The 14,064-nt window shown below is 39.4% G+C and overlaps 1 protein-coding gene across 3 annotated transcripts in view; it reads right to left on the reverse strand.

The window, feature by feature from the left end:
- Positions 1-12,860, reverse strand: part of MAP3K20 (mitogen-activated protein kinase kinase kinase 20) — a 115,450-nt gene extending 102,590 nt beyond the window's left edge. The window contains exons 1-2 of one of the 3 annotated variants that reach the window (XM_026677699.2): positions 12,556-12,860; positions 1,642-1,833 (exon numbers count right to left, since the gene is read on the reverse strand). In XM_026677699.2, the coding sequence (XP_026533484.1) occupies positions 1,642-1,800 (159 nt within the window). In that variant the 5' untranslated portion in view covers positions 1,801-1,833; positions 12,556-12,860. Of the gene's footprint in view, positions 1-1,641; positions 1,834-1,950; positions 2,125-12,555 lie in introns of those variants that run through there. The other 2 variants (XM_087949708.1, XM_087949709.1) reach the window with 2 other exon arrangements.
- Between the last annotated feature and the right edge of the window lie 1,204 nt (positions 12,861-14,064).

The following is a 14,064-nucleotide window of genomic DNA, read 5'->3' on the forward strand; positions in this document are numbered from 1 at the left end:
ACTTTGTTTTTTCCTTAAATTCTCCAAGACAACCAAGGGAATGTTGATTTAATGAGAACATTTAATAAGAATGTTGTAATTTGATTTGCAACAGGCAGTGCTTGATTTACAAACACAATCAAGCCCCAAATTTCTGTTGCTAAGCAAGACAATTGTTTTGCCCCCTTTTACAACCTTTTTGCCACAGTTGTGACAAATCACAGCAGTTAAGTGAATCATGTGGTCATTAAATGAACCTGGCTTCCCCCTTTCATTTTGCTTGTTGGAAGGTGGCTGGGAAGATCACAAATGGGGATCACATGACCCTGGAACAGTGCAACTGTCGTAAGAACTTGCCAGTTGCCAAGCACCTAAATTTTAGTCAGGTGACCATGGGGAAGTTACAACAGTTGTGAAAACAATGCAAAAACAGTCCAAAGTAACTTTTTCCAGTGCTGTTGTAACTACGAACTAAATAAATGCTTTACTCTCTTCGAACTAATCGATTTGGTTTATCATATTGAATTGGGGCCTACTACTCTGGCTAATCATTGGAAATGTGGATTTAATACTGTCCATAATATAAACATATTTTCTGTCAAGATTACTATTACTATCAGTAGAGCCTCGGTGGCGCAATGGTTAGAGTGCAGTACCGTAAGGTACTTCTGCTGCAGCCAGCTGCCTGCAATTTGGCAAATCCCACCAGGCTCAAGGTTGACTCAGCCTTCCATCCTTCCGAGGTGGGTAAAATGAGGACCCAGATTGTTGGGGGCAATATGCTGACTCTGTAAACCGCTTAGAGGGGGGCTGTAAAGCACTACAAAGCGGTATATAAGTTTAAGTGCTATTGCTATTGCTATTTCCCTGCCATGAAATAAAAGATTGAGATGTTAGAAGTTCACATTCTTCCTACTAAAGCCACTTCCTTCATAGTGTGGAAGTATTCTCTCTGCATCAGGAACTGGCCCTACATATATTATTGCTAAGGAGGAACTTTGATACCCCTTTCCACACACATGCACAGAGCCCCATCGCCACCCTATCCAAGTCAAGAAATATTCACTACTACAATTTCCTCCTCTTTCAAGACAGTCAAATTCAGGATTGTTAACGGCATTGCCTTGCTTTAGAATGGAAGGACAGATTTTTCCTGAGAATGCCTATTAGTATTACAACACGTTTCCAAAAATACAAGTCTGACTGGAATACGATGTTGCACACCAACATTGTCCCAATAGAAAGCATGTGATTCCCATGAAAACCAACATGACAAGTAACTTGATATCTGAGTACCAAAATCCAATTATGGAGCAGCACCTATTTTAGCAAAAGGATAGAGCATCTTATTTACATGGCACAACCTGCTTAAAAATCTGGAAGCGAAAATGATTTGATTCTACTCCACTCATAAACATATTGTTTTTTATATTTACAGTTTAATACATTCTATGTTAACTTTATTTGATTAATTCTATCCTAAAGTTGGGCTATCCAACTTTAAAATGGTTTTCTGGTTTTTGTTAATAGTAGAGTTACCCAGTATTATATTCTTGAGAATTGAAGGAGAAAACACATCACAGAACTCAGAAACAGCAAAAACGAACAGCTGGGACTATAACTTCCAGTTCAAAGCATAAATGTAAATGCTCAGGGCCTTACCTCTTTTTCTATTTTAAGCAGCTTCTTCACAGCCACCTCCTTGTCCTGAGATACCCATCGGGCTCGATATACACTCCCAAAACTTCCGCCGCCACAGTTTTCAAAGAACTGCAGATCATCGAATTTAATTTGCACAAATGAAGCACCGAGAGACAACATCTCATAATGACAATATATATACCACTAAAAAATCTGTAAGGAAAAAAACATATATTAGACTTTTGATGTCACGAGTCACTGAATTCTTAACTTTCCTTTATACCACAATGCAAATAAGTTCTTATTGACACAAAAGGCTGTGACACTCACATTGCATACCTTCAGTACAAAGTCCCCAAACTATTTTTTTTTGTAGAAGAGCAACTAGAATATACAGCACATTTCCTCCTATGTTCAGATCCTACAGAACTACCGGAAAAGGTTCTTGTATGTGTGCCGGCACATATTGAAAGACAGACCAATTCCCTTACAGTGACATACGCTGTCAAAGGGAAAGGATATTTGCAGCTTGCCTAGGAGCTTTGGAATCTAGGCTATGTCATGAATCTTGTTGAATCACTTGAAGAAATATACACAACCTAAGTCCCTGACGAATCTAGCACAACACTCATCTTTCCAGACCAAGTACCCTGGCTGCAAATCTTTGCTAAAGAATAAATGCTTGATTTGGAGTTTTAAGTGTAACTGGCCAAAATACATTTTTTCCTTCCTTCATGGCTTATTTGTAGTTACAGAAAAAGGAAGCAATTATATTCTCTCTCCCCACTCCCTCCCTCCCTCCCTCCCTCTCCCTTCCCCTCCTTTTGTGTACCCCTACATGAATACTGTGTCAGAGTTTAGTTTGGTTTATACTTAAACTGGATCATAGTGTCTTGTTCATCAATAGGACATAAAAATATTCATTAAAATCACAAATTACAAGATCAGCTTTTATTTATTTATATTTTTAATAATTCTGACATAGTTTGGGACTGCATCACTGAATAAATGTGATCCTTCCTCAAAATAAGATCTTAAAAACCCATTACACTAATGTAGATAATAAAGTACCTTAGATCATTTTCTAAATGTATTTCTGTACAGTTGTGGACAGAACTGAGTGCTGTTCTCAAGCAGGATGAAGATGGTTAAAATAAATAATGCAAAAGTTTGGAGAACTAAATGGCACACCTGGCTCAGTCCTGATAACCACATACCTGCCTTCTTAAATCTGGAGGACAAAAAAACCATTGTAGAAACTATATGAGATAGTGATTGGCAATTCTAAATATGGAATTGGTAACTCAAAGAAATGCACCAAGCCAGCTTTGATTTTTTTCTTTTATCCCATCTAAAGCCTACTGTTCTGTCAGGTATTTATACGTTATTTGTAGCTTCTATGAAATGCATGGTATACTTGAGGTATACCTCTCTGGGTGTTTGGTTTTCTGCCTTCCATGGCTTTTTTTTTTTAAATTAAAGTTTGTTGATGATTGCTTTGCATTGCTTTGGAATTTTTATAAATGGTGCAATATAAATGGCATTTACCCATAAGTAAATACATAAATATTATATCCCTTGTGCTACTACTGTCTTAATAGAGGCTATGATGTTAAAAAACAATGTATCTTGTTCAAGTAGCAAAACACATTGATAAGATTGTTCTGATAAATTCTCTTTAATTATTTGTTGCCTGAGCCTACCCAATTCATTTGCAAGCATGTTCTATGAAATCCGTCAGCAGCACTTTTGGGAAACCACCAAAACTTGTGCTAGAGGAAAGAGGCAAGAGCAGATAGCCAAATGAAGTTCTATACACCTTCGTTTTTCCTTATCTAACATATTAATGCAGAACTAACTGCTCTACCCCAAAAAAAGAAAGGGGGGAGGGAGGGAGAGACAGAGATGATTACATATTCATTCACAAAATGAAAAGTAACATCATTTGTAAGGCTCTGGAACACATTATGTTGCACTTATTGATACACTTGGCTCATTTTGCCATATGAATATTTAAGACAGTATAATTTGTGGGGGGAGTGGGGGAGGCCCTCAGGATCCAACCAGAAAAAATCCAGCATGCAAAAGAGATTCTTGTAAACAAAATTTGTCTTTATTTGTGGCACAATTCAAGAGATAGTAAAGTCATAGTGTCTCTTTCAGATCTAAAGATTAATCATTAAACCACATTTCACTTAAATAGAGGAACATCGTCTCCTCCTAGAATTTTATTTTGAAGAAGCTTGGCATGCAGTAAAGGAGTTACTTTATGATTTATTCCCTTCTATCTTCCAGTGATTAACCTGTTTCATGTAAAGTAGGACTACTGCTACTATATTAGTGTGTGCCTAATATATACTATATCTAAATGTGTACAGTTAATTGTTTCTTACTAACCCCTCCCCACAGTTAATTTAAGGCTTTAATTATGCTTAGTTGTCAATCTTGCACAACTAGCAAAACAATAATTCTCTTAGGTCTTCTTGGGATCCTTCCTGATTGGGTAGACCATTAAAACATGATCATCCTTCATTTTTGGTGATCCTCCCATCACCTCAAGAGTTCTTCTGAGTTCTTCAAACTACCTAAAATTCAGAGTATTTCTTTTAATGACTGCCAAAAATAAGGGAGCAGAGTACAAAATCATGGGAACTGAGACTGGAATCCTCCAGCCTTCTTTTACAGGTAGTCCTCGACTTACAAACACAATGGAGCCCAAAATTTATATGTTAATAAGTAAGACATTTGTTAAGTGAGTTTTGCCCCCATTTTACGATTTTTCTGGCCACATTTGTTAAGTGAATCATTGCAGTTAAGTGAATCTGACTTCCCCCTTGACTTTGCTTGTCAAAAGGTCGTAAAAGGTGATCACATAACTCCGGGACATTGCAACCGTCTTAAATATGAACCAGTTGCCAAGCAAGCACCTGAATTTTGATCCCATGACCATAGGGGTGCTGCAACGGCCATAAGTGTAAAAACTGATCATAAGCAAAAACATACAGTAAACGATTTAAGACTTAGTTTACCTAAATCTGCAAGCATCCTGGAGGGTGGTCAGACAATTTATAACCCAACACATTTGAAATGAAACTGCTAAGGGCTGTTTCAATATGGCAACATTGCATTAGTGGTAACAATCTACAAAAGGCTTCATCCTAAAATATTGTAACTGCATTAGGATCCACTGGCCAATCTTTCCAAGATCCAGAATATATGTATATATTATATGTTATATGAATATATGTTATATGTAAATGCTTAGGTAGGTAGGTAGGTATAGATGATAGATAGACAGACAGATGGACGGACAGATGATAAATAGATGTATAGCCAGGTAGTCAGTAGACAGGTAGACAGACAGACAGATACGGTAGATGATAGATACGATAGATGACAGACAGACAGACATAGAGTTTGATACATAATATATATGCACATCTACTTATGTATTATATGTTACATATCCCCTGTAAATATTACACAAGATTAACCTTTGTGGTTCTAAACTATGTAACCAAAGAAAGGTATTATCAAGAAAGATCAAACTAAAAGTTCTGCTTTACCTTTGCAAGCCAAGAATTTCTCTCATCCTTTCCTAAGAACTGAATGTTTAAGTTTTATTAGATATAAACTGCTGTTTTAAGAAAGAAGAAATTCCTCAACCCCCTGGTCATATCATTTACAGAAACACCATCAGGAGCTCCTGCTACTATTGTAGGAAAGCCATGAGGAAGGTTAGGGTGATTGGCTTTGTTGTATGCAAGCATATTAGTAACACATGATGTACATGTGAAGGAATCATTTGGTCATAATCCATCAAACAGGGACAATTCTAAAGTAACATTCACCTTATGAAAAGGAAGTACTTTGTTTTCATAAGGTGAAAGTTACTTTAGAAATGGCTCTGTAGGATGGACTGAACTTTGTTTTTGATCTAAATAAGTTAATGTGCCTTGAGAGTTTACCAAAAGAAAGAAAAACCCAACAACAACAAAGAAGTGACTTATATTCTATAGATTTGTTGAGGTTGGAAAGGGAGTTCTTCACTGGCTGGCAATTATTTTTTACAGCTTCAAAAGTATCATCTTCAACACCAGTGAGAACAAAATCTAAGAGACACTTTGTTGTGTTTTGTGTTTCTGTCTATTTTGGTTTGTGCTTTGGATATCTACCTTTTTAACAACAGTGTGTTCAGTTCAATATAGTTAAATAGATACTCGCTGAGTTCCTGTTATTTGGCAGCTTGCCTTTTTGCTCATCATTAGCAACAGTCTTTGCTTGTTCCAAAGTGAATGTTAAGACAACTTAGGAAAAAGAAACAGCATTTTGCACATGACTGTCAGATGTGCTAGACACCTATGGGGTTCCTTTTCTTCCTCCTGTAGAAAAACTACAGTTTAACTCCTGGGTCCATAGATTTTAGGAACTTAGCATTTCCATACAAAGAAATAACTGGTTTATGGATGGTTTTTAACTGCCTCCGGGCAGGGTGGGCTGCTGGGGGTTCGCAGGGGTTCGGGAGAGCCCCTAGCTAAGATTCTGTGCAGTTTGGAGAACCCCCAAATCCCACTCCTGGCTGGCCCTGCCCACCCACCCCAGCCCTGCCCCGCAGTCCCCATGTGGCCCGTTTTGGATGCAGGTAAGTGCAGGCCGTGCGCGGAAGCTCGGGGAGGGCAAAAAACGGGCCTCCCGGAAGTTCAGGAAGGTCGGAAATGGGCCTATTTCTGGCTTCCAGAGAGCCTCTGGAGCCCGGGGAGGCCATTTTCACCCTCCCGGAGGCTCGAAAAAAGCCTCCGGAGCAATGGGAGGGCAAAAACGCCTCCCCACTGTGGGGCAGGAAGCCGACAAGGCCACGCCCATCCAGCAACCGGGCAAAGAACCCTTTGCTAAGATTTTTGAAGCCTACCCCTTCCTTCGGGTGGTCCTTTGTTCCTTATAAATTAAGAGCTTTATAAAAACTTTGCTCTCCTTTTCTTTTTCATGAAACAAAAAGGAAGCAAAAGGATAACAGGTATTTTTATTGATTGATTTGCATGGATGAGCCTGGATTAGATTAAATCCTTCTGAAAGCAAGAATTGTCATTAGATAAGCTATTTAGGAAAGCTAATAATAAGGGAACTGGTTTTCTCTTCACTTTAAGACTATGTGCATGCTACAAATAGCTTAAAGTTTGCTCATAAGAAAGGATTTTTTACAAATAGCCAAATTGGTTTGTTTGATTAGGAAGGAACAATACTTTTTATAAAAGACTGGAAATCCTTTATGGACTTTTTGCTGAACGTGGGTAAAAACAAAATATTGCTATCCACATTTATCAATTAATATGGGTGGGAAATGGACAGAAAGGAACCATGTTTTGTAATTTTGAAGGGAGAAATGTTTTCAAGTATGTCTATAACAGCTATAAAGAACATTGGGAATATCTTGTTTTCTTTCTTTCTCTATGCTCTTTATCATTTTCACCATCTTTTTAAAGCCTTTTTTCTCACAGTTAGGGTTTATCTTTTAACTTTTAAAAAAATATTCAACAAAAATATTTTTTAAAAAGACTGTTATTTCTTCCCAATCCCCTTCTTTTAATACTTTTGTTCTAAAAAACACAGGGTTTATTCCGAGGCTGATAAAAATCATTCTCCTATGAACAATAATTTTTTCTTGCTTTTATGTGGTTGTGTTTAGTTTAATAAACTGGAATCATAACAGGCAGCATACAAATGGATGTACATAAAGACCTATCACATGCTGTCATTTTTTTTAATGGACATATTGATTCTAACATGTTTTAAGAAAACTAGATTGATGCTTTTAAAAATGGCTTCATGTGTAAAACTCAATGTCAGTTTTAAATACTAATAATTCCAGCACTGATTGTTTAATGAAGGATTCCAGCAAATCAACCCTGCTCTTTTTCTAAGAAAAGAAGGGTGAGAAATCAATCAATCATAAATTAATGTCCATCACTGAGAAGTTCAGCCTGTTCCTCCTCCGTTTTAAATTGTCCTAAGCACTCACATTTTTGTTATGTCTGCTCAAACCTTAGGCTGTACAGAATTTGCCACTTGTCAAATAATATCAGTAATATTAATCATTCAAAATTTAATATTTCCAGATTCAGTATGAAACAAACTGAGCCTTAATTCCTCCTATTATGAAAAGCTTGTTCTTAAGAGTTTTTATTGCTTAAAATAGATAAAAATATTTAGCCTAAAAAGAGCAAAGCATGTTTCCAAAAATTGCACAAGCCATACAGGACAGCAAACCCATACACCTATAACATAATATTATTTGCAACTTTTAGCCACTAAATTTGCAACATATCCTAGGGCTAAATCATTCTTCACTATCTCTTTCGACTTGGAATTTAAAATAAATAAAAATAAAAAGGAAGAGATGAAATAGCTTTCAGCACTTTTATGCAAAGGCAGCAGGCCAATGTATTGCCAATAAAGTAAGCACTACATTTGTACTAGCTTAAAACACAGCAGAATGTGCCAAGTTTCCTTATTTGGGAAAAAATATACTTCTATGGCTTTCGAGGAATTTGACCAACCATTTTTAGAGTGACAACTATGTATACATATTGCATTTGGTTTCTGAATCGTCCTCTTTCAAATAACTTGAAAACAAATAAATTAATAATGCAAGTATTACATAAGAAAAGAAATTACATATTATCACTTGGCCCTTTATTGTGTGGTTTCAGCATAAGAAAAGATAATTTGCAAATGTAGTAATGACATAGTTCTTGTTGTTATTGTAACAGTAGTGACAATAACACTGAAAACATCAGATAGATGTAGGCATCAGGATTGTAGTAGCACCAAATTTTCTCCCCCAAATTTTTTTCTCCAGTCTCTGGAGAGTAGTTGCTGAACAATAGAAAGAATCAAGTAAAGTTTTCCCTTCCCTAAAAGTCTATGCCAGAAAGATCCAATTTTCTTCACAGAGGTGCTCAGGATAAGAATTAGCAGCTCCAACCCTTAACAGAGAGAAATGTAGAGAATAAATTTTCCTTTCAATTTCCCAACTTACTGCAAATCCAGAATCTAAAACCAACCCACTATAGTCACCTAAGACACCTTATCATGCTGAGTCCTAATCAACAGAAATGATCTCTTCAACTAGAAACTGGTTGGGGAATGTCTTGCTTTATGAAGAACTAAATTTCACAGAACAGGATTTCAGCCATGAAAACTGGTTTTGCGATAAATGATCCACCTCTGACTCACAGGGAATATTCTCTGTTTTGAAATTCAGGCATCTTTCATACCTAGCTGTTGAATTAACTTACAAAAGCTCCTGGGCCCGAGAGCTTTCAGAGAAGGAAGAAAGATAAATCTTTTAGCACAGCATATAGATTCAGGAGTTCTCTCTTCTAGTAGTCTCTTGTCTTGATGATCTGCAACATCGAGAAGGCACAAACAAGCACTGTACTGTAGTCACTTTGTCTTTTTTTCTACACATGGTGAACGTAATTGCTATCATACTTTTGTGGTTATGCCCAGCGTGCAATTCCTCCATGGAGAGGAATCTGGCTTTAGGAAGGAGAAACCGCTATTTCAAACCTAGTTCTGAAGTGATGTGTTGCAATCTCTACTCTGCATTTTATTTAGAGGCAGGGCCAGAGCATGGATAGGACCACTAACTTTTGGAGAAAATTGAATTTTCATGTTGAAGATCCCTTTGATACATCCTGGAAGCTGAATATGCAACAACAGCAACAAAATACTGCAGAAGCTTGCTCCCCAAAGGTTGATGGGAACATGTTATACCCAGGCAAAAGAAATTCTAGTTTAGAAGAGGCTTATACACAAGGATATTCAGGAAGAGGGAAGAAGCTCTGCAGGTGCAGTAGCTGGATATAATCTCATAAATCCCTGGATCTCTCATCAGTTTATTCTTCCAAAGTACTGCAACAAGTCCAGCCTTGCTGGACAGTCTCCCTAAAGCAATCCTCAAAAGTAGTTTTAAGGGCACTCTGTTAATACAGGTAGTCCTCAACTTACAACAGTTCATTTAATTACTGTTCGAAGTTACAACGGTACTGAAAAAGTGACATATGACTGTTTTTCACAATTATGACTGTTGCAGCATCCCCATGGTCACATGATCAAAATTCGGCCACTTGGCAACTGGCTCATATTTATGACGATTGCAGTGTCCCAGGCCCATGGGATCCTCTTTTGCCAAGCAAAGCTTGTTCTGACAGGCAAAGTGAAGGGGGAAGCCAAAATCACTTTAACAACCAGGTTACCAACTTATCAACTGCAATGATTCACTTAACAACTGAGGCAAGGAAGTTCATAAAATGGGGCAAAACTCACTTAACAAATGTCTCATTTAAGCAACAGAAATGTTGGGCTCAATTGTGGTCGTAAGTCGAGGACTACATGCATGGAGCAATCGGACCATATTTTTCCACACGCTGCCTCTTGAAGGAAAATCTGTTAAGGCTATGATAACCTCCTTAATACCAACGTTTCTAGATCTGCCATATGATTTTTATGCAATCGCTTGGCAAGAGCAAAAGTCTGCTTGGAAGCCTGCCAGGACCAGCGTTGTATGGAGGAGGAGAAAGTGCAGGAAGGAAGAGGAAATGAGAGGTCTTCCCTTTTGTCGTTGCATATTACTGCATTATACAGGACTGCTACATAATAAAGAAGTTAATCCCCCAAAGCTGTTGATATAACCCTGTTATAACTAACACTGCCACGTGCAGAAGTCTCCTTTCTTTGGTTCAAGTTATTTGTGTACAAGACAAACTGCTGGTAGTTTGTATCAGGGGAATTAGCGGAAGACCAGAAAATCTCCAACAGTCTTAGAATAACCTCTACATGGCCATGCATAGTAGTTGTTATCAGAATACTAGACTTTGACCATAAAAATTGTAGAAAGTTCACCATGTGATGTTAAGGAATTCACTTTTTCTCTCCCTAATCTACTTCATTGGTTAGGCATTAGGAAAGAACAGTTACGGCATTTTGGCTTCCCTCCTTCAATGAAAGGAAAAGTAGAAAAGCACTAAAACAGAAAATTAACACATGCAGAATCATCATCCAACTGCACTGTTTAAAGCTCCCTTATGCTTGGCTGCACTCTTAAGAATTGCTTAAAAAGTAAAGTCTTGTTCCACTCAAGTTTGATTTGGGATGACTTTAGGAACGTGGACATAAAGTTTTCCTGACAGCAATATGGAAATCATGAGTTATTTACTGTCTTTTTCAGGGATGTGTTTTTTTTCCAGTTTAGTCTACCACTCTACCTCCAACCCAAGTACTAAAAAGGCTCATCTTGTTTAACTTCTGCATGAACACCCAACCCCAACATGAATGTTGAAGAAAGGTGTGCATTTCAAGATAACTGTATGTTCTATCCTATAACTCAAAGATAGACACATAGGCCCTATATTTGTCTTCATCCCCATTAAAACTATATTGTCCTCTAAAAATATTACCCATAATTAAAACTGTGCTTTTTGACGAACTACTGCAAAGTACAATTACATTGATTATGCATTTTGATAGGTCACAATGACCCCATTTGGTTTGGGCCTTATTGCAACCTTTATACATGAGCTCTAAAAATAGACAAATAGATAAATTCCTAGCCAATAGGACCATGCCAGGAAATGTCATCTATCCTATACGGAGACATCCATCATTGAAGAAGGCTGATATAAATTGCGATCCAGAAACAAGGCTTTTAAAGTCACGCTGTCACGGGTTCCCTGCATTTGAGGACAGCAGCAGCAACAGCAGCAAGCAGCTCTTTTAATTTTCCACATCAAAGCATGGTTCTCTTGGTTGGAATGTTTGCATTTGAACCTTACCACTTTCTAGGGCAGTGTCACTAGTTCTGGTGCCACAGCTTTAAACTCAGCCAACCTTACTCCTGAGTAAGCACACCAACCATCTGACTGCCAGATTTACAACTACTCACCCCCACCTCCAGTTATTCTAAAGACATTCCAAAAAGGTTGCATAAAGACCACATGACATCGTTTTACAGCATTAAGAGGGGGGCGGTTTTGAGAGAAAAGCATTGGATTTTTTTTTCTCTTTCGAACTGAAACCAAAAGTTTTGTTAGCTTAGTTTTTGTTGTTGTTGTTGTTGTTGTTGTTTTAAACTTGGCTGCATTTCTCGGAGGCGGGGGGTGGGAGAGGGGAGTGATAAAACAGTAGCACTTCAAAGGACTTTCAGTGAAACTCGGTCGGGAGGATAGGAAATGCCTAAACCACAGGATATGACAGATGCACTTAATCACCCCGAGGTTCACTACAAGGGTGAGGTTCCTCAAGTTTACTCCATGCCCACATTTTGCACAAACATATCGCCAGCGCATTATGGCTGACTGTTATAATATTTTAGGGGAAGAGAGCGAGGGAGGCACGGAAGGTGGTCGAGCGAGGGAGGCACGGTGCCGCCAAAAAAAAATTGCGTCGGAAGCAAGAGAGAAAACTATTCTTTCGACGCCGAACAACAACAACAACAAAAATACAACTTATATCAAAGGGCAACGAGCAAAATGCAACGTCCCATTTCAAGGGGGGTGGGTGGGGAAGGGCTCCACACAAGCGGCTCTCCTTTCCCCACATCGCCGAAGCTCTCAAACCGCTCACGGCGTTGCGCAAAGTGCTTTCTCTCGCGCAAAATAAAAATAAAAGTTTAACTTGTCCCGCCAGCCTTAAGCGAGTCTCCGGCCATTTATCGCTCGACCGAGTCAAAGGAAGGGTCGAATACGCCATCTCTACGCTCGCCTCTCCCACCCCTCAAATCCGACCATAATAAGGGCGCGCGTGCCCGCCATGCCGGGAGACCCGGGGTTCTCTCAGGTCTCTTCATCGCGTCGTTCCCCACCCTCCCGCCAAGAGTACCCGGCTAATCTCCACCCCTCTCAAAGCGCGCCCTCCGCTTTCCCCAGCAAGCCTTACCTTCCTATGGGGACACCCAATTGGCGGCGCCCGCCGACCGAGAAGCACCCCCTCCCCCAGCTCCTCCGACGGTGCCCTCAAGTCCTCTCTCTCTCTCTCTCTCTCCAGCGAGCTTGCCCAGGTGCGCTTTGGAGAAGCGAGGCTTTTTGCTCGCTGGCTGGCGGGGTCTCTGGCCGCCTCGTTTCCGGTGAATGTCAAAAAGGAGCCAAGCCAGCAACCTCTCGGTGCCGCCGGAGCTGGGAAGAAGAGCACCACCCCGCGCACAGTCCAGCCGGGAACGGAGGAAACAAGTCCCGACCCGCCCACTTGGCCGGCTGACAGGCGGTTGTGGGATATCCCCGAGGGCGCCCCGGCTCTTTGCCTCAAAGGTGTGACTCAGGGCCAATCACAGCAATCAAAACTACATAAAAACAAGCAAAATAGAAGATTTTTTTTTTTTTAAAGAAAAAAATCATCGAACAGTACAATATTTTTGTTAGTTTAGTTAATCAACTTAACATTTTGACCGGGAAAAAGTTGATGTATTGTGTCATGGTGCTTTTATTTTTTCCTTGCAAGACGCTGTATTTTATTTTTTTTCCTTGCATGAGGACACTGTATTTTCCATTAGGAAATCTCAATGGTTTCAAACAATATTGCTGCAGACTCACCTAAGCGTAGGCATTTTTAAAATGGATGTTTCTGGATTCAACCTTTCAACATATCAAGGGAAGTTAAGGAAGAGGGATGGGTTGAATTGCCTTGTCCTTTTATTCCTGTTAACTGACTCTTGGAAGTCATGTTCAGATGCAGGAATTCACTGAATGATTTTGGGTCAGTCACTCCCACTCACTCTAGCCTTTCTTCCAGGCCTGCTCTGATAGGAGATAGCAATAACAATAGCGCTTCACAGTGCTTTACAGCCTTCTCTAAGCTGTTTACAGTGTCAGCATATTGCTCCCAACAAGCTCATTTTACTGAGCTCGGAAGGAAGAAATGCTGAGTCAACCTTGAGCTGGTGAGAATTGAACTGCAGGCAGCTGGCAGTCAGCTTGCAGTACTTCATTCTAACCACTGCACCACCATGCTCACTGATAGGAATGGATGTTGATGCACCTGGAGAAAAGACAGGTTTTGCATCTAACAAATGAATACCATAAGTAACTATTTATCTAATCTTTTTAGGAGCATTAACATTGGCCATTTTTAGTTGGAAGAAAATGCATCCTCAGAAGCACAATCAGGAATGCTGTCTAGGTCCAGCCTGGGATACCCAGAGAATTTCCTCTGCAGGCCATCTTCTCTGGATGCCTTCTGCTCTGAGAGGCAAAAAGGCAGCTGCTGCTGCTGCTTCTATCTTCTCCCATACTGTATAATCATTATGTAGGTTGGGGTGTAACCCACAAAACCTGAATCACAACCTGGCAGAACTTCCCAGAAGTTATAAACAATCTCTTCTTTTTTTCCAAATTTAATCCTTACCAAAGTAAACTCATTGTTTTACTGGACGTTCATCCTAACGATGAGACA

This window comes from Notechis scutatus, chromosome 1 (genome assembly GCF_049901735.1).
Source record: "Notechis scutatus isolate UNSWTSFEM ecotype Mainland chromosome 1, rNotScu1.2, whole genome shotgun sequence".
Taxonomy (NCBI): Eukaryota; Metazoa; Chordata; class Lepidosauria; order Squamata; family Elapidae; genus Notechis; species Notechis scutatus.